This window comes from Cavia porcellus, unplaced genomic scaffold (assembly GCF_034190915.1).
Source record: "Cavia porcellus strain 051 isolate PalLab524CR breed Dunkin Hartley unplaced genomic scaffold, mCavPor4.1 scaffold_27, whole genome shotgun sequence".
Taxonomy (NCBI): Eukaryota; Metazoa; Chordata; class Mammalia; order Rodentia; family Caviidae; genus Cavia; species Cavia porcellus.
Window position 1 is genome coordinate 51,615,749 of NW_026947510.1, and position 23,143 is coordinate 51,638,891.

At 44.6% G+C, this 23,143-nt stretch overlaps 1 protein-coding gene across 2 annotated transcripts; it reads right to left on the reverse strand.

Moving 5' to 3' along the window:
- Positions 1 to 1,093: 1,093 nt before the first annotated feature.
- On the reverse strand, positions 1,094 to 22,168 carry LOC101789220 (apolipoprotein L2-like). 2 transcript variants are annotated; one of them, XM_063238450.1, is made up of 4 exons: positions 21,500 to 22,168; positions 12,551 to 12,629; positions 8,064 to 8,190; positions 1,116 to 4,766 (listed from the first exon to the last, which is right to left on the reverse strand). In XM_063238450.1, exons 2-4 carry the CDS (start codon positions 12,570 to 12,572, stop codon positions 3,887 to 3,889), a joined length of 1,029 nt encoding a protein of 342 aa, XP_063094520.1. In that variant the 5' UTR covers positions 12,573 to 12,629; positions 21,500 to 22,168; the 3' UTR covers positions 1,116 to 3,886. The 2 variants fall into 2 exon arrangements, with proteins under 2 accessions (XP_063094521.1, XP_063094520.1); XM_063238451.1 differs by lacking the exon at positions 21,500 to 22,168 and having other exon boundaries at positions 1,094 to 4,766; positions 8,117 to 8,190; positions 12,551 to 12,608.
- Between the last annotated feature and the right edge of the window lie 975 nt (positions 22,169 to 23,143).

Sequence of the window (23,143 nt, forward strand, 5' to 3'; positions counted from 1 at the left end):
ACCACCCTCTCACCCTCACACTCTATTATTCTACCATCTGCTGGGGAGGGACCTGCATTGAGTGGCCAGGCCACACCGGGGGACATTTTAAAGTTGGAAAGGAATTGCTGATCATCCTCTTAAACTTGAAAGTTGTGCACCCCCAGAGCCCATGACAGGGGGGATGCACAGGCGGGCAGGAAAGGACATTCTGCTCATTTGAATATGCTCACACTGTTCTTTTAAAGGTCTCTCCTTGTGAGGACTGTGTGTCCTATCTGTGGGCCTCCAGAGGAGCGGCCAGAGCAGTCAGGAGGGCCCTCCATCCTCTTCCCTTGAACGCACCTAGCAGCACCATTGAGCAGGAGGGGGTGAGGTGGTGGTGGCTGGGCCTGGGATCTGCCCTGGGTGTTGAGAGCTAAATGGGACTTGAACCCATGCAAGGATGATGGAGACTCTCTGCCATGAAGAGGAAGTTTATTTGGCACTGGGGAGGGGTCATGTTGCGGACAGAAAGTGACCCCAAAGGTGGGGATTCATGGGCTTGTAGGCCTGAAAACCACAGGAGAAGGGTGTGTATGTGTGTGTGTGGATGGGCATGCAGCCCAGAATAGCCATCAAGCGCGGCACAACAGGTACATTTCGGGGTGGAGTGTGGAAACCTCAGGGGGCACTGTAGGTCTCAGGAAAGTACTCAGGTGTCTTTGTGGTCAGCACTGCCAACTGTCTTTATGGCTGGTTTTTGCTTTTCTGCCTCTGTGAAAGCTTGTGAGGGTAGTTAAGCTGCATCTTCTAACACAGGCTGCACCTTTAACCTCCTCCGCTCACCAAGATGCTCAGTGCCCTGTCAGGTGTCACCAAGGAAGGGAATGTTGGAGCACTGTGCTTAAAGAAACACAGCCAGCATTCAGGTTTTTCTGGTGTGTCTTACGCGGGTCAGTAAGCAGTGCGGCTGGATTGCTGAGAGAGTTTATCCCTGTCCCAGCTAGAAGGTGCTGCAAGCAGAGCTGAACCCCAGAGGCCAACCTTATCCTCTTTCATGGCCTTTTTCATTCTGGGAAAATGTCCATAGAGACTTTGGCTGCATTCAGCCCAAGTTTTTGAGGGAGGCACAGCAGATAACTGCATAAGAACTACTCTTTACAGTTGGCAATGCGTTCAATTACCCTTTTTATTAATGTTGTAGGATTATTCCCTACATATAAATATTTCCCTATTTTAAATGCACATAGAGTAACCAGCCCTTATTCTGGGGCAAGTGATCTCTTCTGCAGATGAGGAAGCTGAGATGAGGGGAGAGGCTGTGAGTTTCCACCACAGCCACGAGTCAGATGGGGTTCCATCCTGGGACACCTCATTGCAGAACTCAGGTCTGCAAGTCCACTCATTGGAAAAAGCAGCATCTGAGAGATGAGCTCTGGGGAGAAAGGAGGGCTCAGAGGTGGGAACTTTGCTCCCAAATGAACTTCTCACCAGAGGAATGGGTCAGGAAGTCACAGATGTAGGGCAAGATGAATGTGGAAGAGGCAGGCTCATAAGAGGAGCAGGAGCCTTCAAGTTCTTTCTGGGACTAGGGCTCTTCCAGGAACACAGGGGACATCTCATTTCACTCCTTTTGTGGTCTGGTGGCTCCTGTCAGCTTGCCCTGGTCTTTAGTTCTAGGAGAGTCTCAGTCCAGTTAGGCATGGAATCTCGTTCTGCCCAAAACTTGGTTCCAAATGATGCCCATGTTTACTCCTAGAGCTAAGCAGCATTTGGCATCTATGTAATGTGCCAGTGAGGGTTTAAAACATTTTTTAAACTGTACACTACTGAATAAAAATCTGTCTTGTGACCAGGGTTCCTCCTGCTAATGATGAAGGCCCTGAAACGGGCAATGCAGTGAGTTCTTCAGGGTGTGGAGATGGGGCAGTGGGACCTTCAGGTGTCAGCAATTGATCTCCCAGGCTGATGAGGACCTAGAAATGGACTTGTTCTCAAGGCACCTGAGTGATGGAGAAGCAAACAAGGCTTAAGGAAAAATACTTGTGATTTGGTTTGAATTGTATACCTCTTTTTACCTGAGATCACTGCCCACCTGTGGGTGCCCACACCTGGGTAAACAGGTGAGTATCAGCCTTTGGGCAGGGGAGTTGCCCTCACATAGCTTGTGGATGGGGGAAGAGGAAGGAGAAGTTGTCACCTGGAACTTATAGTGTCCAGATTGGGAAAAGACCCACGCTCCTGCAGATGAGGAACCTGAGATGAGGTAAGGATGACAGAATGAACACCATCATATGAGCTCACGTTTAAACAGTAACAGTTTCTGACTCGGTCATCCATTTCTACAAATAAAATGTAATCTCGGATACAGGCAAAGCTGCATACCCAAGGAAAAATGTTCATTGTGCTATTACTTACATAAAGAATACGAGGTCCAGCCATGATGCCTTTCACTTTGGTGCCCAGTGGGGCTGCAGGTGCCAGGGTCTGATGGAAATGACCGGCTGGAAGAGCAGCGGTCCAGTGGGCAAGCAAGAATGGAGCACCTGCTCCCTGAGACCCTTGGAGAAGGTCGTGAGGAAGGGAATTCAGGCACCTGGAGCCCGGGGGAGGCAATCAGGCAGCATAACAGGGCTCAGTGTGTCACTGTGGGGATCCAGCCTGATCTGACTGCAGCACCTTGAGATGGACTGGCATGATTCTTCCTGAGTAACCATGGCCTTCTTTTTCCTGTGCTGTTTTCCACATGCCATAGATAATCACAACCAATGGAGTGACATGAGATATCAAGAATGTGCCCGATGTATTTGTGTTATTGTGAGATAAACCATGTGCATTCCAGCTTAGGGGAATTGTTCCTACTCACTGTCTAAACCCTTCCCGCTGTTGCAGGAAGTTGCAGGGCCCATTCACTTTGCAGCTGCCCTTTACCAGGCTCCCACGCAAAAGTCCCCAATACATATTATACTCTGTGTGTATTCCTGAATCTCTTGGCCTTTTTTCTTTGGTCATATAGCAGCTTTTGCTTATACTCTGCTTTTTTTTGCACCCATTTTCCAGAAGAACTAGTGAATATTTATTACACCAAAGTTTATACAGCATAACACGGGAAGAGCCAGACGTACCTGAGGTACTGTCTTGTCCAGATGACCAGCCAGGGGTGGAGGACCCATGACCCTTGACCACAAGGGACTGACACTTACACAGTGCGGGGCCCTTAACTTTTTCCTTCAGTTGGGTTTTGCCCCCACCAGCACGTCAACCTTTTTTCTTCCCACACAGCACTTGGAGATTCATTGGAATTTCATTGACCCCCTTGACATGTTGGTCCACAAAAGAGATGGCAACTTGCCTAGGGCTCCACTTCTGTCATCAGCAGCACAACCATCCCTGCTACTGCCACTATGCCCTCTGTCACTTCCATCACTCTCTGACCGTGATAAGGGTGAGTGGACAATGGAAGGACCGGATTGGAGAACATGAGGGATGGGCTTTATCATTGTTGAGACCTCAAATTAGGGGTGAGCTCTGTAATGTAGCCACTGTTTCTTCTCTCATATGTAATGGGTTGAACACTGGTTTCCTCCCATTTCAACTCTGGTTTTTCTGACCATTCCCGTGGTATATTCCTGTACTTGCCTCTGCATAGCTCCCTCTGTATTCTTTAGTCAAAAAGAAACTATGTCCTCCCTTTCCCTACACTCACAAGTCCCATCTTGCCAGTGGATGTGGCTCCTGCCATCTCTTTGACCTACTTGCTTTTTCTTGTCTTCCTCCTTTGCTGTGTTCAGTCATGAAAATGCTGAACTCCACTCCAGTGCATGCCCCCGTCCTCACCCTTTCTCTCCTCTAACAAACACCTCAATCTGTCCACGTCTTTGTGTTACACATCTTCCCTGAGCTGCGTCGTGCTGTGAAGAGGGAGTCACTGATCTGAGCCTGACTTCAAATGCTCATGGGCCTGGTTGAGGTGCTCCAATATGGTCTCCAGCTCCTGAGCTTGCTCGAGCAGTACATCACCCAACACTGACTTTGCCCCTTCTTGCAAGTGTGCAGAATTCTGTACAAGGTTGTACAATTCTAACCCCAAGAAGACAGCTCCAGTGGCTGTACAAAATATCTTGGTTTCTCTGCTTATTGCCATAGCAGTGTGTCCAAAGGTTGACTGCACCACCCCAATACCACCTTGGACCATAACACTCTCCATCTTTATGGCCACTTTGACTTTGTGGATCAACTCAAGGTCATTGCTGGCCAGCTTGATAGCATTGATGTTCTTCCCAATGCCTCCAAGGAATTGGTTCCAATTTTCAGTTTGAGAAAAAACTTTGGGTGGGAAGCGACCCACAGACTCTGTAAACCTTGTTAGTTTTTCCACAATGGATGACATCAAATCTCTGGCTTCCTCTTGATCTGGTAATGTGTGTGAATGATCTACTGGGCTAGGGGACAAATCAGGTTTACGGCTTGTAGCTCTTGACTTTTCACTTTGTTCTGAGGATGCTGGAGGGCCCCTGGCTGTGAAGGATGAAAGAACCAAGTCAAAGAAGTTCAAGATGTCAGAGACAGTGGCATCATGGATGCCCAGCACATTCGTGAAAATGTAGTTCCAGTGAACCTTGTTAGCCTGGCCTGCAAGGGCACGGAGCTTTCTTATGTCCTCCGTGAGCTGTGTTTTCAGCTCAGGAAACAAGGCCAAGAGCCTCTCTCTAGCCTGCTGGCTTTCTTGCTGCCTCTCTTGGTCCAGCTTGGCCATGTCATCTGTAAGTCCCTTCAGAGCTTCCCGTAGCACATCAGCCTCATCCCTGTAACAGTGAAGATCAAAGGATTACAAAAGCTAGCATCTTTATCTGTAAAATGGTTCTAAGTTTGTATACCTGTCCAAACACAGAGCTTTTTAACTACAAATACAATGGAAAAGAATTGTGCACGAGTACAGAATTTTTCTTTCAATGGTGGACATGTTTTGTATGCATGAAGGGCTCTGTGTCTTTATTCAATAAGGGGCAATGAGGAAAAGCCATGAGAAGATGCTTCAGAGTGGAAGGCACTGAGGAAGATGCCTCCTCACTCGGGTTCGTGCTGTGACTACCAAGGTATTTGCAGAGCAGTGTTCTGAAGGTGAACAAGAGGAGCAGGACCAGTGAGACCTAAACTGAAGGTGCATTAGTGTAGAGAGAAGGATTAATCTTACCCAAAGCATGTCCTGTTTGCCCTCAGCTCCTGAGAATTGACCTATCACTACGATTTGATCTGTATGCCTCTGACAAGTCTTCTTTTTTAGGAATATCTTGGTTTGCCTAGAGACTTTGGCTACAATACCATACCAACTCAGCAACCCATCATCCAAAAATCCTAAATAAAGTGAAAACCCTTTGATCTTTGATAAGATGTCCCAAGAGAAAAGTTTCACACCTGGCCTTATGAGATGGGTCACAGTGAAAAAGAGGGCGTGTAAAAAACACTCTGGAATGTTACTTTCACAAAATGTGCATAGGACATAAAGAAACATGCATAATTTCTGTTTGAACTTGGGTGTCACTCCCTTGATCTTATGTTGCATATCTATAAATATCTGAAAATGAGGAAAAACATTCACAACACAAAAAGTTGGTGGTCCTAAATATATCTCATGAAGGATGCTCAAAATTAACAAAGCTATGTGAGATGGTGCTTTGGGATAATTTCTCACATCTAGGTTAATGGGACAGTGAAGGCACAGACCTCTGGCTTGAGAGGGAGACTCCAGATCAGCTGTGAGTGCAGCCCCCAGAGAACTCTCAGATACTGAAGTTTCAGCTGAAAATAACTCTCTCCTTAATGTAGTTAAGCTGTTCTGAATATTTTCTCAACTGGCCATAGACCTTGGCCTCCCATATTCATCTTGTCTCTCCTGGCCCTGCATTGCTTGGAATTAGTCAGGATAGTGAAAATCCACCACGCCGATATCTGACTATGTGTCCGCCATGATCTCTAATGTATTTGTTCTTGATATGCTTCAGGAAGGGTCCTGTTAAGGCACCAGAGTCCTGATGTTCCTGTCAATAATGTGCTCTCTACTGGCACTCTGTGTGTTATCTCTCAATCCCCAGCTCTCTCTGCTGTGTGCAGAGCTGTCCCCTGCCCTGCTCCCCGGACAATAGTTCTGAATGAATCTGCTTCACTGCTTTGCCTCATCTCAGAATAATGACTCTTTCACAGCATGTGCCCTTCTCCCACACTGGGCAATTCCTGGTGTAAACTGTCACACATAACCAATGCAGTGAGAAGAGTGGATGCTTTGAGAGGGGTGGATGCCTTTTACTTGCATCCCTTCAAAACTTAGCCCCGTGCATTGCTCCCTTTGGCTGATTTGAAGCCGTGTTCTTTCCTCATAATAAACCATAACTCTGTAATAAGCAACTTCTGCTTAAATACTAAGCTCTGCATCCTCTTAAGTAACTAGAAAACTTGAATTTGCTTTTGCGAATTCCTGAAGTTTGCAGATAGTGTTGGGTGTTGGGGGGCATACATGCAATCTGAGCACTCTGTGAGGCTGAGGAAGGACAATCACAAGTTCAAGTCCAGCCTTGGAAGTTAGTGAGACTCTGCCTCAAACATAAAAAATAGAAAAGGCTGGCATATTGCTCAGTGCAAAAGCCTTAGGTTCGATCTCAGTAGAACAAGTGATTAGAAAAACAAAAGGGTAGTCTTTGACCTGCATCTTGGTCTTTGCTTTGTTTGACACTGGGCACTTAGAATGTAAATAATAAATTCTCAGAGCCAGAAAGAAGCTGTTGTGTATTCTCCCCCAAAGCCTAATGCTCTTTGCCTTTCCAGGTGGAAGGTCAGTGATGCCCTGGTTACTGGGAAACAGCAGACCTGGCTGTTAGACCTGGCTCCATGCTGACCACCTTACCTTGCCACCTCCTGATTTTAGTCTCCTTTGTCAGGAGACACCTTAGTTGGAGACAACTTCACTTGTGTGCAGCCAAGGCAAGTGGCGCAAAGCCTCATGGGACACTGAGACTCATCTATGTAATTGCTAAGCCTGCAATGACATCAGCTGGAATAGGACATGAGTGGACATATTTTCCTCTGCAGTGGGGATTTTAAATGTTCTCAGACTCTCTCAAATTACACAGAGTAGACAGCCTACTGTCATGACTTTGGATTCTAGCACTAAGGTACACTGTCTGCCTATTGGTCACTGGCTATGTTGAAGACTCTTCAACACAGAGGATGGCTAAGAACTGCCCAGATCCCAGTAGGATATGGAACAAGTAGCCAACCATAGCCCTCAGTGACTGTCGGGGATGGATGACACAGGGAGAAAAATGTTCCCTCCCACTGACATGTCCTCTGCTTGTCCACGTCCTTCCTTTGCTTTGCACCTTTGGATTTTCCTTTGCTTTATTCTGGTATCAGGCATGTGACCCCAACTTTCCTCTTCCCTTTGGATATGTGATAATTCATGTCACTAAGGTATAAGCCTGGAGCCCTAGAGCCCAGGAACAGCCAGGGTCTCATCCAGCTTTGTGCAATCTCACCTCAGTCTCTCTGCCTCCTGCACCACAGAAAGATTCTGCTGGGTTTGTACAATTTCTCAGATGGGGAAAAAATGGCCCAAGGAAGAATTCTCAGAACATAAGTTGGTCATATCTAGTTATTTCTGACTCCTTCCAAAGCAAGACTTCCTGGCTCCTTCTCCAAGGAGCAGGTCCGTGGCTCTTCTCTCTTACTACCTGGTCTTTCAAAACCTAACTTCCTTTGAGTGCCCACCACACGTCATCCATATGCTGTACATCTTACTTGCATTATCTGATTTTTCTCACAATCAAACTGCATGAAGAAACTAAGGCAGAAAGTGGTAAAGTTACTTGCAAAGTTCATATAACTAGTGGATGGCAGAAATGACCCTGTCCCCTGTGGTCACCATGTCCCTTTGACCTAAGATCATTCACTGCCAGCGAGTGACATGGATAAAATATCCCCTAAGGATTGTTGGGGAAAAGCACTCTCTACTTCAACCACAGAAAATTGCCTGGAGAAGGATCGTCTGTACTGAGAAAGGAGCCCAGCAGGAGCTGGGTGGCACTGTTGGGGCGTCCTAGGGAGGTGACCTGGTCAATCCTGCCTCTGCCAAGACCGTCTCCCAGGCTTCGTCTTCAGTTACCAGTAGCTGAAGATCTTCTCTGCTCACTATGTCCTGGAGACACTCGATGACATCCTCCAAAAAGCTGTTGTTTTCTAGTTGGGGGGGAAAAAGGAAAAAACAGAACACAGTGATACTGGCTGGTGTGGTTAAATGCTCCCCTTCCTGAGCAGCTGTCACATGGAAACTTTCGATGGAGACTCCAGTGTGATGGACTTTATATGGATATAAAGTGCATCCTTTATATCTATATGCTAAAGCCCTAAGTCCAGCCACTGTGCTGGAAATAGGGCCAATAAATAAAGCCAAATGAGATCTTTTGTTCGAGCCACTAACCTGTGATGTTCTGTGGTAGCTCCAGATAGCTAATTCACCAAGAATTGCTGGGGAGAGTTTTGCTCTTATTTTTGTGGTGATGGGAATACTAGGCTATTCTGCATACTGTGGTAGTGCTCTACCTCTGAGCTACATTCTCGGTCCTTTTTATTTTATTTTGAGATAACAGTCTTGCTACATGGCCTAGATTGGCTTTGTAGTTGAGATTCTCTTTCTTGAGTAGCTGAGTTTACAGGTGCGTATCATTGTGGCTGTCAGTACCATGGTATTTTTGTGTTTAAAATCATTTTGTTCTTTCTCTCTCTCTTTTTTTTTTGGTTGGGTTTTCTTTGCCACACAGAGCTTTGAGATAGTGAAAGTGCCAGCCTTGGCTTTCCTCTCCCAACTGCTTATGGTGAATCAAATGTTGTATCCCAGCATCTTCTAAATGTGACTTTCAACCACCTGTGGGTTCTGAAATTAGTTTTGGTCGAGATCAATGCTTTAAAAAGGAGATATAGATGGACTACAGGGGGAAGAGAACAAAAAATCACCAAGAAGCAAATCCTCCCTGAGAGTCAGAACCCTGTGTGGGCCATTGGGGGACAGCCAGAACCCAACTCCTTCTGGCTAGTGCATTGGGAAACAAGAGGAGCCTGTTCTCCATCCTCCCATCCCCCGTAAGTGACTGGTGGATGTGGAGAACCACAGGCTGTGATGATAGGTATTCAGGTGAAATGCAGTTTGATTCTTGTGGTGTTTGGTGTTTCACTGGCCTTGCAGGTCTAAGGCTGGTGGTCTCATCATCTGTTCAGAGGGCAGCAGTTTGCAATGTGGAATCTAGCAGGGGGGGATCCCCTTTTGAACGTGGTAGCTATTATTAATTTCCTACTGTCTTGTTTTGAAGTCTTGTATCATTTTCATTGTTTTGTTGGGTGTTACTCGTTTTGTTTTGTTTGATTTTGTTATATCCAATGGCATGGGCAGTTATTTCAAAGATAGCAAGACATATTATGGCAGCCATTTCGGATTTACTTAAAGTCCTTTACTGCATTCATTGTGTTGTTTTTATTGGTTCTATTCTATTCTGTTTTGATTTTACTATGTCCGAAGGTATGTACAACTATTCCAAAGACAACAAGAAGCATTATGGTAACCATCATTGTTCTTGTATTGTTTTGAAGTCCTGTGTCCCTTACACTGTTTTGTTTTGATTGACTTTATTCTAGTTTGTTTTGCTTGGTTTTATTCTCCTTAAAATAAAAAAAGAAACATAACTGACAATATCAGAGTGAATTGGACATAGAATGTCTGTGTATTGTTCTGTGAATTATTTTAAATACATACCTAGGGTGGTCAATATATACAAGTGAATTTTTAAATTTGTGAAAATTATTATGATAGAAACACTAACCTCTCTGAGAATACTCCCTCTCACATCACACATACTTCCCATTATTCTTGACACTTTCTGAAGCAGTGCTGGAAGCTCTTCTTTGTTAGTGTATTCATGTGTGTGAATAAACCATGGTGACTGCGGCTGCTGAGTGTCACCCAGGGGAAAGGCAGGCTTGCAAAAGGACCATCATGGTCGTCATTACCTTGTTCCCCAGCTCTGCTGCCATGCTATTCCTGCTTATTCTGCAAAGTCAAAGTGACTGGGGAGAGATATCAAGGAATACAGGACAGCACAGCTGAAGTCAGTCACATAGGACGACTCCCAGACCTGCTGCGGGAAAGTAACAGGATCGATGGGTGATGGGGTAGTGTGCTGGAAGCAACAGGAGCATTTCAAAAATGATGAATTGCATCGTGTGTTTTTACTATAATAAATTTTTTGTAAATTTTTGAATTCACTGTATTTTTGTCATATTTCCCTTATTTGATATATGTACCCCATAGTTATGCAGAAATTCTGGCACCTACTTGTCTAGGAATTCAAAAATCTAATCTTTTAGAATATTAAAATATTTTTCAATTTTAAATGGGCACATAAATAATTTCATATATTTATGGGAATACAGTGTGTATTTCTTTCTTTTTTTGTGGTATTGGGGATCAAACTTGCAACCTTGCATTGGTCAAACAGGTGCTTATGCCACTGAGCTAAATCCCCAGCCTAGTGTTGTATTTCAAGAAAATCGGCATCTCATCACTATAAGCAGTGTACATTTTCTTTGCGTTGAGACAGCATAAAGTCTTCTCTAGTAGTTATTTTAGAATGTACAATTAAATAATATTTTTAATCTCTCATAGAAGGAAAATAGAGAGTATTACTGGCCAATGCTAATAGTCAATCCATTATTGAGTTCACAGAGAAACAAATAGGTATTCATGTTAAAAGAGACAAAGAGAGTCCAGGGTAAATGGTCTTTGGGCGGTAAAGAAGGGAGGGTTATTGTCCTAATGATTACCTAATGATCCTAATGATTACCAAGAAAGTGTGAAGTTTGCAGGGATCTGGCATCTATGGACTTGCCTACCTTTATGTGTGTATTAGAACATGATATAAAACATACTTCCCACTATGTACAAACAAGAGAGCCATCATTTTTTTTCAAAGCAGAGAGACTCATGCAGGAAAAATGACTGCTCAAAGCCAGCAAGCAGGATGCTCAGGATTTGAATCCAAGACTATTTTGAAAACATTCTTTTGGACATTACAATTAAGTCCCATGTTTAAAAACTCCCTACCTTGATGTAGTGGCACCCACCTGTAGTCCCCAGCAGCAGGGGAATGAGGCAGGAGGATTGCTTGAGCCTAGGAGTTTGAGACCAGCTTTGCCAACATTAACTTGACTCAAGCTCAGTAGTTTTCCCATAAAACCCCCAAACTAGGAGTGATTTCTGCATGCTAGGCTGTAATATACCTGAGGTATTTTTCTTAATTTAGAATCAAAGGTTTAAATTCCATATTACAGAGAGAAGCTATCATGCAAGAGGACACTGATGATAGTCACAGAGGCTCCAAGGCTGGCCATGGAGAGGATCCTCCAGTTGAGTGGTGATGGGGCAGCTGGACCCTTTGCATGGATCTCATTGATCATTATGAGTCTCAGAGGCCTGGCTTCCCGCTGACACCCATCACCCCAGGCTAGGACATTTACTAAACAAAGGAAAGTTTATCACAAGGAATACAAGAACCTCAGCCCCATTTCCAGATCCCAGGCTCACTGGAAGGTCCTGGCTTCCCGTCTTGCTAACACCCTACATCTTCACCCTGACAACTGAAGGCACAGTTTGCTGTCCAAGGCTGGTGAGGAGTTGAGCGATGGACTTGGTCCCAAGGCACCTGAGCACAGGTGAAGGAAACAGGACTGACAAGGGATGGTGTTGATTTGTCATTGCTATAGCTCTATAGCTTCCGATTTTTCTTTTCTTGAGACATTTGGAGTCCTTTCCTACCTGCATCAGGCACACCTGGTAGGCACGTGCCCATCACAGGCAAGCAGGGCAAGTGCCCATGCATAGCTTCAGAACTGCGGGGAAGAGGAGGGTCTTACTGGGTACAGAGAGAGGGAACCCCCCCCCCCCCGCCAACTCGCAGATGATCTGCTAGGTGACAGCCACTGGCCTAGCCATGTCTGTGTACTACAATGGATCCTCACAAAACCATGGGAGACATTGCTCTGGTGTGACAGGTGAAGTAAGGGCTGCAGGTCACACATACGGGAGGTGGTAACTGTCATACTGGGGTCCAGTGCAGTGGACTCTGCTGGCTCACTTCTCCTGTTGAGTCACTCAGAGAACTTAGGTCCCCACAGGGCAGGAACTGGAGGGAGCAGTCTCTTCCCCAGCAGTGCCCCAGGGTGAGTTAGGAATAGACAGTGTGTGGCAGGCAAGAGGAATCTTCAGGTCCCTGTCACATCTTCTGTTGGTCCTTTTGCTTCTCCTGCCCTTTTCTTCTCTTTCTCTTCCCCTCCTCCCTTCCCCTTTCAATGCTGTCTTTGTTAGAAGACTCCGCCCCTGAGGAAAGGGTCCAGAAGGGGAGGCCCATAAGCCTCAAGAATGGAGACCCACGCATTCCTCTTTGGTCTCCCCTCTCCATGCTTGTCTCCTTTACAAACTACCTTGCTTTCAGAGGAACCACATTAGCACTAGTTCATGAGCAAGAACCAGCCAGAGAGGAATAGCAAATACCTGTAAAAGGTGCCCAGGCCATGGTGATGGCGATATTCTCTCTGAGAGGTTTTCCTGACAGCTCACCAGGGTGTCCAGGCTGAGGAGAGAAGGAAAGAAATTATGTAGTAGAATAGAGATAGTTGGCTAGCAGTGGTCAGCCGCTAAGGGCCAGATCTGCGATGTATCTCTCTGGGGTGCAGAGTGACCTGGTGGACTTCATGGAGCAAAGTCTCTGTCCACCAGGCCCTGTGGCTGTTATTTAAAGGAAGGCTCCTCTGCCCTCACCTCCACCAACGCAGAGTCCTAGTGTCTTGTGAGGGAACAGGGATATTTGAGTATGAGGGTACAACCATATAAAAACAACAGAATAAACATGCAGAGGAACAGATGGGAAGGAATGTTCTGGCAAGTACCTGGGGCTGGGAACATTTGTGTTTTTTCAGGGTCTGTGATGTGTGGGCTCCATGATGATGCACTCCCTGGGGCTAGAATCTGTGGGTCCCATTCTAAAAGACAAGCAAGCACCCTCAAGCACACACACACACGCACACACGCACACACACACACACACACACACACACACACACCCCACATATTAGCTTACACTCTGAGGAAAGACAAAAATGAAGTAACGGCTTCTCCTTGCAGCAGGTGTGAGCACAGCCCTTCATACTATCTGATCTTCCCTCATCAGATGCATTTGGTACTTTGATTTTTTTAATTTTAAGGAAACGTCATTTTTTAGTAGTTAGGGACTGGAACCACAGTAAAGCATGTTCTTTGGGCACCAGCACTTTGAATATGGTAGGAAGAGTTTGAACAAATGCTGGGTAAGAATTAGTCTGATTGCCATGTGTGTGTTTAGGAGAAACACTGGTGGTTGCTAAAGCCGAGACCTCTAAGAATAAAGCAGGGATAGTGGCTGTTATGGCTGTCACCTATGTATGCTCTCTGTGCTTACAGATGGGGCTTTTCACAGGTGGCTGGATCCAGGGTGGGTGAGACCGAGAGCACGGGTGAGTGGTGCTGGATTAGTTCACTGGTTGGTTTATCACAGTTCTGGGTGTGGGGAATGGGAGTGTTGTGGCACCAACCAAAATGCCTGTAGCCTGGATAGGAAATGTGGAAAGGGAGCCTTGCTGCTTTACTGCGTTCTGCCTCCTCTGTGATTGCCCTCTGATTTTGGACTCAGCTGACTGAAACTTCTACAAACTGTGAACTGAAATAAACCCTTCCTCCTTTAACTTGTGAGCATCAAGAATTATGTTTCAGCAATGAGAAAAGTAACTATGACAGTGGCATATCCTGTTAAGCTAGAAAAGTTAGAGTGAGCTCTTACATTGAAAAGATCTATTTTCTAGAAGCTCATTGTTCCTCATAGAAAGACAGATGTATTCTCCACCTAGAGGAGCCAGGACTACTCAGCTAGTGATACTTCTCCAGAATGTAAGTTTGCTTTATAAAATGTGTGGAGCTATGCTCAGAGAGACAGATGTGGCTCCTAACAGCTTCAGTAGTATGAAAGTAATTGATAAGAATCAGTGTGATCGACTTCCTCAGGGTGGGAGAGAACTATTTGGACTGTTGATCCTTAGAATGTGGCTATATTTGCTTTGAACTTTTGTCTTGAGATATGGCCCACAGCAAGACATGATTGCCACTTCCAAGGCTGCAAGGTATAATGGTGCACTCTGGAGGCCGAGGCAGGAGCATCACTAAGTTCAAGACTAGGTTACAAAGTGAGCTTAAGGCCAGCCAGATCTTCACTGTCTCCAAAAGACAAAAACGCTTCTCTTCATTCACTTTCTCCTGGTGAAGAGGTTTTGTCAGCACTTTTCACATTTTTTAAAAAAATTAAGTTTATGACTTCCGGAAGAACATGGCAGATAGATAGCAGCAGCTACAGAGGCTCTCTGAGATACCCCACTTAAAATCCAGGAATGGTGCAGTATGAGGAGTCCTAAGCAAGGGGAGATACAGCTTGCCCACCCAGGGATGAACTAAGCTAAGACAAACCAACTGGAAATCCGATCCTGATGCTATAACAGGAACAGATAAAATCTCAGTGCTGGAAGCTAGAACCCTCACCACTGGAAGCTGCGATTTCAATTTCCTGCTGCCACTGCTGCATCCAAATCTGCAGGGCAGGAAGACAGATGCGCGGAAGGTCTGAGAGCAGGAATCTGTGAACGGAGTTGAGAGCAGGACTAGCAGGGAGCCCTATATCGACTTGTGGTGAGTAAGCAGACAGGGACCCTTTCATAGAGTAGGAGGCTCCAGCAAAGGACATACTGGGACCAGGAAGACTTCCCGGAACAGGATGCTGCAGTGACATTAGTTGCATATTCCCCGCTCAAGCAGAATTGGTGGGGAGTGCCTGGCCTGTGTGAAGCTGCTGGCTAAGACCCAGTAGGCTAGCCCAAACCAGGTCCCAGCACCTGGAGGTGCACCCTAGTGGTGAAGCCTTCAGTAGGTTGACCTGGAGGGGCAGGCCCAGCAGAGGCTGCCCAGGTCTGTGTCTCCCTAGTACACTGCAGTGGGCGGGAACACCTAGCCGGTGCAATTCAAAAAAACTATAACTGAAAAAGAGAAAAAAATTGGGCCTCCTACATTCAATTGTATGGAAGGAACAAAAAGTATGGGAAGAGGAAGGAACAAAACAGGGTCCTCAGTCCCCAATCCTGAGAACACTGATCCAGGAAAGGGAAATGCAAAAGAAGACAGAAAACATGCAATATCAGACATGGAACCAATAGACATAAAGCGATATCTCCAGAGCCTCATAGACAAGTTTAAAAGTGAAGTGTTTAATAAAATAAAGCAAGATATCAGTAGAATAGTTAGAAAATGCTAAGCACTGCCCAAGAAAAAACACATGGTGGAATGGAAGAACAGAAAAAAAGGGGAGAATTGTTTGATGGAGAAAATAGAGAAAACATAGAATACATGAAGCAGGTTCAAAGAGATTACCAGGAAACTAAAAACTCTATTGAAAGCTGGCATAACAGCTTGAAAGAAACTAAGGTTAGATTATCTGAATTGGAGGGCAGATTTCTAATATGGGAGCATGAAATGAAAAACTTCTTAAAAATAACAAGAAAACAAACAGCAATAATACAAAGGCTTGAAGATGATGAGAGGATCTATAACTTAAGAATTAAGAACATAAAAAGAAGAAATAGGGACACAAACAAATGGACTACAAAAGCTATTCACAGAAATAATCCAAGAGAATTTCCCTAATTTAGCAAATGGTAAAGATACTCAGATGTATGAGGCATACAGGACCCTAGCCACCTATAACCCAAACAGAGCTACACCCAGGCATATAATAATCAAAATTCCAGAAATCCAATATAAGAACAGAATACTAAAAGCCATCAGAGACAAGAAACAGATCACTTACAAGGGAACACCCATCAGAATTACAGCAGATTTCTCGGCACAAACCATCAAATCAAGAAAAGTGTGTGTGTGTGTGGGGGGAATAATTCAAGCTTTGAAAGATAACAACCAGCCAAGATTGATATATCCTGCACTACTGTTCCTAGAAATTGATGGAAAAACAAGGTGCTTCCAGGATAAAGAGGAACTAGGGGAATATGCAACCACCAATTCAACTCTACGGAGAATACTGCAGGATATTCTAAAAAAGGAAAATACCAAGATTCCAGAAACAGTGGCAGAGAGGCCACAATGAATGGAGCAGAGAGCGAAACAAAGAAGACAAACTGACAACAAACAACAGAGAAAGAGCTCAACAGAAATGAGGCAGAGAAGATTGGATGGTAGGAACAGCCATTTTGGAGAAAACAAGACATCATAATAGCTAGTGCTGATTTAGTATCATCTTGCTTTGAAGTCCCATCAAGCTTTTATTCTTCTGTCTCCATCGGTCTTAACAGGTTGTATATTATTGGATTTTATTATATATGATAATATAAGCAAAAACTTTTATAGACAAGGAGATTATACAAAAACCATTGTTCATTTTCTGATAGTTGGTTCTAAATACCCTGTACTACTGTCATTCTCTTGAATGGTTTTACATTGTCTTGATATGTTTGGTGCTACAGTATATGAAGTTATACTCAAAAGATTTCAAGGAAAGAGACACTATGGTAACTATTTTTTATGTCAGCATATCTTGTGGTGAAACACTATTTTGCTTAAATGGTTCTGTTTTGACCTGCGCTGTTTTGTTGTTATGCCCTCTTTTATCTCAGTCTCCTTTTTTAAAATTATTTACTTTTTATTTTTATCTTTTTAATTAAGGGAAAAATAAAAAAATAGCTGGATACATTATAGTAACCCACTTTGATTTCCTAGTAACTTGATTTGAAACCCTGTATAGCCCTCACCATCTTGCTTTGACTGATTTTCCTCTATTCTGCTTTGCTTGATAGTACCAAGTTTGAAAGTATAGGCAACAACTGTAAAGACAATAAGATTCATTTTGATGTCCATTCCGGTTGACTATTATCTTCTTTTAAAGCCCTGTAATGTCTCCAATGTTTTGGTTTTATTCTTTACTGTTTTGTTCAATTTTATTGTAACTGATGATAGAGGCGATTCTTTTCAAGATAGCAGGAGGCAGTATGGTAACCATTGTTGATCACCTGGTATTTTGTTTTTACACTCTGTATTATGTCCATCCTTTTGATTTGACTGACTCTGTTCTGTTACATCACATTTGGTTTTACTCTCTTCAAAAAAAAGTAATAAGAACTGTGGCAGTAAAAAAACCCAAAATGTGTAATTGTCATTGTACAAAAGAGAGGAGAAGAAAGTGCTCTAAAGAATATAACTGCATATATTTAAGTGTATAAGATAGATAACCGTATTACTGAGTTTTGTTGGATCATTGAACAAAACTGTTTCCAGTCTTACTGTTTGAAAGTCCACTTTATATGCTTTAATTTTGTAACTTGAACTATTTCTAAGATAACAATATGTAATCTATTAACTAGTGATTTCCTATTGTTTTTCTGAAATTCTGTATAACTTGTACCCTTCTTCTGTTTTTTTCTTTTTCTCCTTAAATAAAAAAAAAAGAAAAAAAAAAGAATCAGTGTGATCATGTTTAATTTGGCCACACTGAGTCTCTGAGACGTGAATTCAATAATGTTCAAAAGAGAATTGTTGAACAGAAACACTACCTATAAAGACTAAAAACGGTAGTTGTAATATGAAGCAGAGTTAGTACAGCAGACAAGGTCAACCAGCAGTCAGTTTTGATAAGAGGGTGAGTCTGTGGGTGTTTCTCCTGTAATAATTTATGTGTCTATCTGTAAGTGCTGGGAAAGAGCAAGGGCAGTCCTAGGCATGTACAAGCTGCCCTGGACTCTCAGCCAGGCCTTCTTACTCTATGATTCGACATCAGTAATCTCAGATGTCAACCTCAGATGATGTTACCCAGAGACCATGACAAAATAACACAGACAAGACAATTTTGTAACTGTGCTTCAGCACAAAAGAAGGTCTCTGGGCCACCCACCAAGTACTAAGCCCCCTCAACTGAGGTGCGAATGTGTGTGTAAATAGCATATGTTAGAACTTAATCCCCAACTTAATTTGTACCTGATGGTATTTGGAGAGGGCCTTAGGGAGGGAATTGGGATTAGAAGAGGTCAGAAGGCAGGGTCCCCATGGTTGGACTCATTCAGAAAAGAGCCCTCAGTGGAATCCTGCTCGCTCTATCCCATCACGTGATACCCGCGGACAGGTTATGATAAAGCCAGTTGGTTTTAAGCAAAAAACTGCAGTAACACTGTGATCTTAGGCTTCCCAGTTCCCAACCCTGTGAACTAAATAAACCATCAATCAAACTGTGCCAGGAAGTTTCTTACAGCCACAGAAACAGAATGAGACACTGTTTTGGCCACATAGAAAGATCATTGCTATCTTATACCAAGCATAGTTCATCCTTATTCTGTCCCTCAAGGTGGCAATGGCTCCTACACTGTCCCTTTCTCTTCCAGGCAACAGTGTCTATGGTTATGCCTGGACAGGTCCATCTCCAGGTGCTCATGTTTGCTCTGTGTTCTTACTTCAATGGCAAATTGGATCTCCTGGCTCAACTGTCTGTCCTCCAGTGCAAAAACCAATGTTCCCCTCCTCTTCTCTCACACTGCCTCCTGTGGTGAGTATGAGACACAGAGGGACCTCTTTGCTGAGGCATCTCACAGGTACCAGATGTTACAGAGGATAAAGTAAACAGACCTCATGCTTTAGCCTGGTCTTTGCTGATGTAAAAACCACTCATTAGGGAATACAGAGTTGGGAAATATGTTGTCAGTTTCCCATTTTTCCTACAGATAGTACCTGTGCTGTGTGAGTTAAGATGAAAACAGTTGCCCAGGCTATTTGCAAAAGACCTGAAGACCCTTTTGTTGAACACAGTGACTTTTTCTGGGTACACAGACATCCAATGGAGCAGGATGAAAACACTTGGCATCTCTGCTTCCATCTTCTGGCTCCTTGGCTGCCTTAGACTTAGGGTCAGATTAAAATAAGTGCTGAATCTGGAAGTGTTCCCCTGGGAAACATTTTGTCTGACTATAATCCAGACTCAGCTTTTACTAGACTTGCTTAGTTTGACTTCTTTCCTTTTAAGGCTGAGGATGCCCAGAAACTGTCTTAACATGAAACCTTAGACCACGATAAGATCAAAGATAAAAAGGGTTGTACCTGAGACCTCTGTATTCCCAAAGATAAAAGGAAAGTTCATCTCCTCATTAGCCTGTCTTTTCCATTGTTATTTCTGTCTTCTATCTATGGCTTTCTGACCCTCACATCATTCAGAAGTTGATTGCTAACAAAGCTCCAACTTCCCATTTACTTGGCCCCGAAAGAAACCTTTGCACCTCCCAATATTCCTCTCACAGGCATTGGTTCTCCTGGGGGATAAGCTTCTTTCAGATGTGTGTTCAGTAACAGTGGCTGTGTGACCCTGATCTAACCCACATGATACAAGGCTAAGACTCTGGGCTGCTTACTGGGGGACTTAGAGTGAGAAGGAACAGGAGTGACAGGACAGCTGGCTGCCCTTTCCACTCTTCTTGCTTCAAATGTGACCTGACCCTGGGGATTTCATGGAGTTTTGAGACCAAGAAATAGAGGTACATTAACCAAATTGGAGCACCAGAAAGATGGGCAGGCAGAAGGAGCAGGATCTTGAGGGACTCCACACATCTGTAAAGAGTCTGTGTTCTGCATCTTATCCTTCTCTGTCACTTTGGACCTTGCTCTGACCCTCATCTGAGCCTCAGTTATTTACTTATGTAGGAAATGCTCACTCCTGCCTGCTTGGTACACAGAGTTTACCTGCAACTTAACTCCCAGAAAGGCTGTTGGTGTGGAGAGATACTGGAGACACTGGAGGAATCCCAGGTGGCACCTGCCCAGCCCTTCCTCTCGACCCTGCATAGAGCACACAAGGGTTTCTCTTTCCCTATCACCTATGCGCTGAGCGTTCCCCAGGAAGCAGGGAGAAGAATGTGCATCAGTTCTCCCTGTCAGTGGTTGCAGGACACTGTTCTTCACCAAGCAAAGAAAGAGTTAGACAGCAGGCTACTCTTGAAGAACTTTCACGTGCTGCCAGGCTCATGTTCAAGTTGCTGGTTCCAGAACCCAAATCTCCCTGCCTGCTGCAGCTCCTCCTGACTCATCTCTTCTTTCACGCCATGCACCTTGATTCCAGGAACCTTCCATGACCCTGATCTTCATCCCCAGGCCCCAATGCCTTTCTGAGTCTGTGCCCTCACCCTGAATGTCTTCCTTTCCAGCTGCACTGTGCTAAGCCCAGCTCACAGCCCACTTCCTCCCTGCTGGCTGCCCTAAGCCCTCCCTGACTTCCTTGGAATGTGGAGAACTCCTTGGCACTTGTACCTGTGTCATCTTCTGTGGGCAGCTCTCTCCCCAGGAGACTGCACTCAGCTCATGCAGGCCCTCATCTGAGCAGCCCCCATAAGTCATGTGGGACCAATGTGCATAGCATCTGCCCTAATGCCCCAGGCCAGCCCAAAATTAGGGTGTGAGAGTCATTCCTGGGACACAGCCTCCTGCAGCCACTGAGAACATTACTCGGGTTCCCTTTTCCTAGCAGCTTTTTTCTCTTCTGCATGGTCCATTCCTTCTGGAAAATGACTGATAACACTACAGCTCAGATTACATATAAATTACCTGGCTATTTTCACAGGTCTATAAAATTTCTGAGAGTTTCTATGTACTTATTTATAGCTCTTTCTTGAAGTTCTACTAGGTTCATAAAAGAAAAAGTGAAAAGCTTGAGACCCAGCTACCTGAAGATGGAAGGGACATGAGCATGGACTTGTAAAGTCCCCTCCCCAGGTGACACCCAGGTCCGGATGTCAGGCTCATGTTCCCAGCTTATCCTCCTCCTGTTTCTTAATAGGGTCAGTGCCTTTGGGTAACAGAGCAGGAGTTCTTTCCTTAATGCCCGGGCTGCTCCTCTGCAGGTACATGATCAGGAAAGACAAATTAATGTACAGAGACATGGTTTAAATCCAGCAATGTGAATAACCACAAAATGACCAGCAGTATCCTTCATGGCCACCTGCAGAACACAGCGCCTTCCTGGTTGATGAGTTTACAGAAGTTTCTAGAGATCTGAGGACAATAGGCCATTTCCATCTAACCACGAAATGTGCACTAGGTGTGGCCCCGAAACTCAGCCCAAGTCGTATCCTAGCTGCAGAGCACAGGTGTGCTAGGGGTGAGGACTGTGTACAGAGTGGCTTTGCTTTTAATACCAAGAAGGAGGGAAATAACTAACCATCCCAACATAGAGAACAGATAGGGAGTCCATGACTAGAAAAGAATCCTGTGTATTCCATAAATAGAATGGGAAGGAGAGAGAAGCGTTTTATAATAAAAGATTGCTAGAGTCCTAAAGTTAGAGGCAGCAGCAAAGGAGAAGATGGAGGGGGGGGGTCCCCAACTTACCAAGGATTCTTCCCCTGGCTGCGTTCGAACACAATCCAGCTCTCCTGAGCTGTGTATATCCAGTCACCAACCGTGTACTAAATAGCGAGCGGAGGCATCCTATGGACAGATACAGCCAGGCTCCTGATAGAGAAACTGAAATTCACAACCCACAAGCAGCTCATCTTCACCCACCTCAAGCATGCTGCCTGCTGGGCACCACCCTCACCCCACCCTGCTTGTTTACTCCATGAGAGGAGCCAGCTCAGGCCCCACAGTCCAGCCCATCTCGTCTGCGCTATGATCTGTGGTCTTCAAGAAGAAATAACCTGTCACAGATGCAGTGTGACACCCATGTATACCACACAATACATCCTTAGGCACAGAACGGAATACCCTCCTCTCCCAGCACAGCTGGCTCACCCACGTCCACCAGCAGCAGCAGCATGGGCCCAGTTTTTGTTGTGTGCTTTGGTGGGATGTCGTGTTCACAGCTTCTAGATATTGGCTCCCGTGTGTTCTTTTGCCAGGAGCCCCTGGCACCTGGAGCTGCCATGCAGGGCTTCCCATGGGGTCCCTCTGGCATTGCCTCAGCAGAGTCAGTGTGGCCAAGCCTTAGGCTGCTGGAATCCTGGAGAGGCTTTCTGTGAGAGGACAACGAAGGTGTTGGGAGGAAGCCTGGTGACACCTTCCCAGCCTGCTTCTGGCTGTTGCATGACCAGATAGGGAGTCTTCCTTTCCCTATCAGCTGTGGCCTGAGCTATATCTACAAGCAGCAGAGCAGAGGTGCTGAGCACAGCCTCCCTCTCCCAGTGTCTGCGGGGCACTCCCTTGCACAACAGTGGAAAAGTGTTAAGACATCATTCCTCTTGAGGCTTCAGGGGGAAAGAAACACTTTTACATTGTTGGTGGAAATGTAAACTGGTGTGACTGCCATGGAAATCAAAATGAAGATTTCTCAAAAGTTTAAAGCTAGAAATTCCTTTTGACCCAGATATTGCCCTTCTAGGTAACATCCTGAAAGAATTAAAATCATCATAGTACAGTGATACGTGCATACCCATATTTACAGGAACACAACTCTTAGTAGTTGGGCTCAGCCTACATGTTCGTGAACCAATGAATGACTAAAGAAAGTGTGGTATTTACACACAACAGAGCACTATTGCACCATAACAAAGGATACATTTGTGTCACCTGTAAGATAATAGTTGTACCTTGAGGCCATGTGTTTAAGTAAAATAAATAAGATCCACAAGCTTATATATCACAATTTTTTTGGAGAATCTCAAGTTAGAAATATAAAGCAAATAAAAGATAGACAATAGGAAGTAGGGAGATAGATTCTTTTTAAATGAAAGGGGATCAAGCGTTGAAAAAAGAGTAGGGTGAAAAAGTGGACATTAAAAGGACATTAAAAGCTAATAGCATATGTTATGGACTGGAGCCACCTTCACATAAGGAATGTAAAATTTATGCTCTGCAAATGAATCCTAATAAAAAACACAAGTTTTGAAATATCATGATTAAAAGAAAGGTCTTCTGATCATCTTCTGTTTCCCAGCTCCTGAGTGGGAGCTCAGTGAACTCCTTGGTCCTCTTTGCATCCTGCCCCATCTGGATCCAGCAGTAATTGCACACCGGTCCTTTCTGAAGTCACCTATG

Excerpts from the sequence above, each read along its gene's own strand:
- LOC101789220 (XM_063238450.1), bottom strand. The coding sequence starts at position 12,572 with ATGGCCTGGGCACCTTTTACAG. Across the intron at positions 8,191-12,550 it reads GGCCTGGGCACCTTTTACAG|AAAACAACAGCTTTTTGGAG; the intron begins GTATTTGCTATT and ends CCCCCCAACTAG. Across the intron at positions 4,767-8,063 it reads GCAGAGGCAGGATTGACCAG|GGATGAGGCTGATGTGCTAC; the intron begins GTCACCTCCCTA and ends TCACTGTTACAG.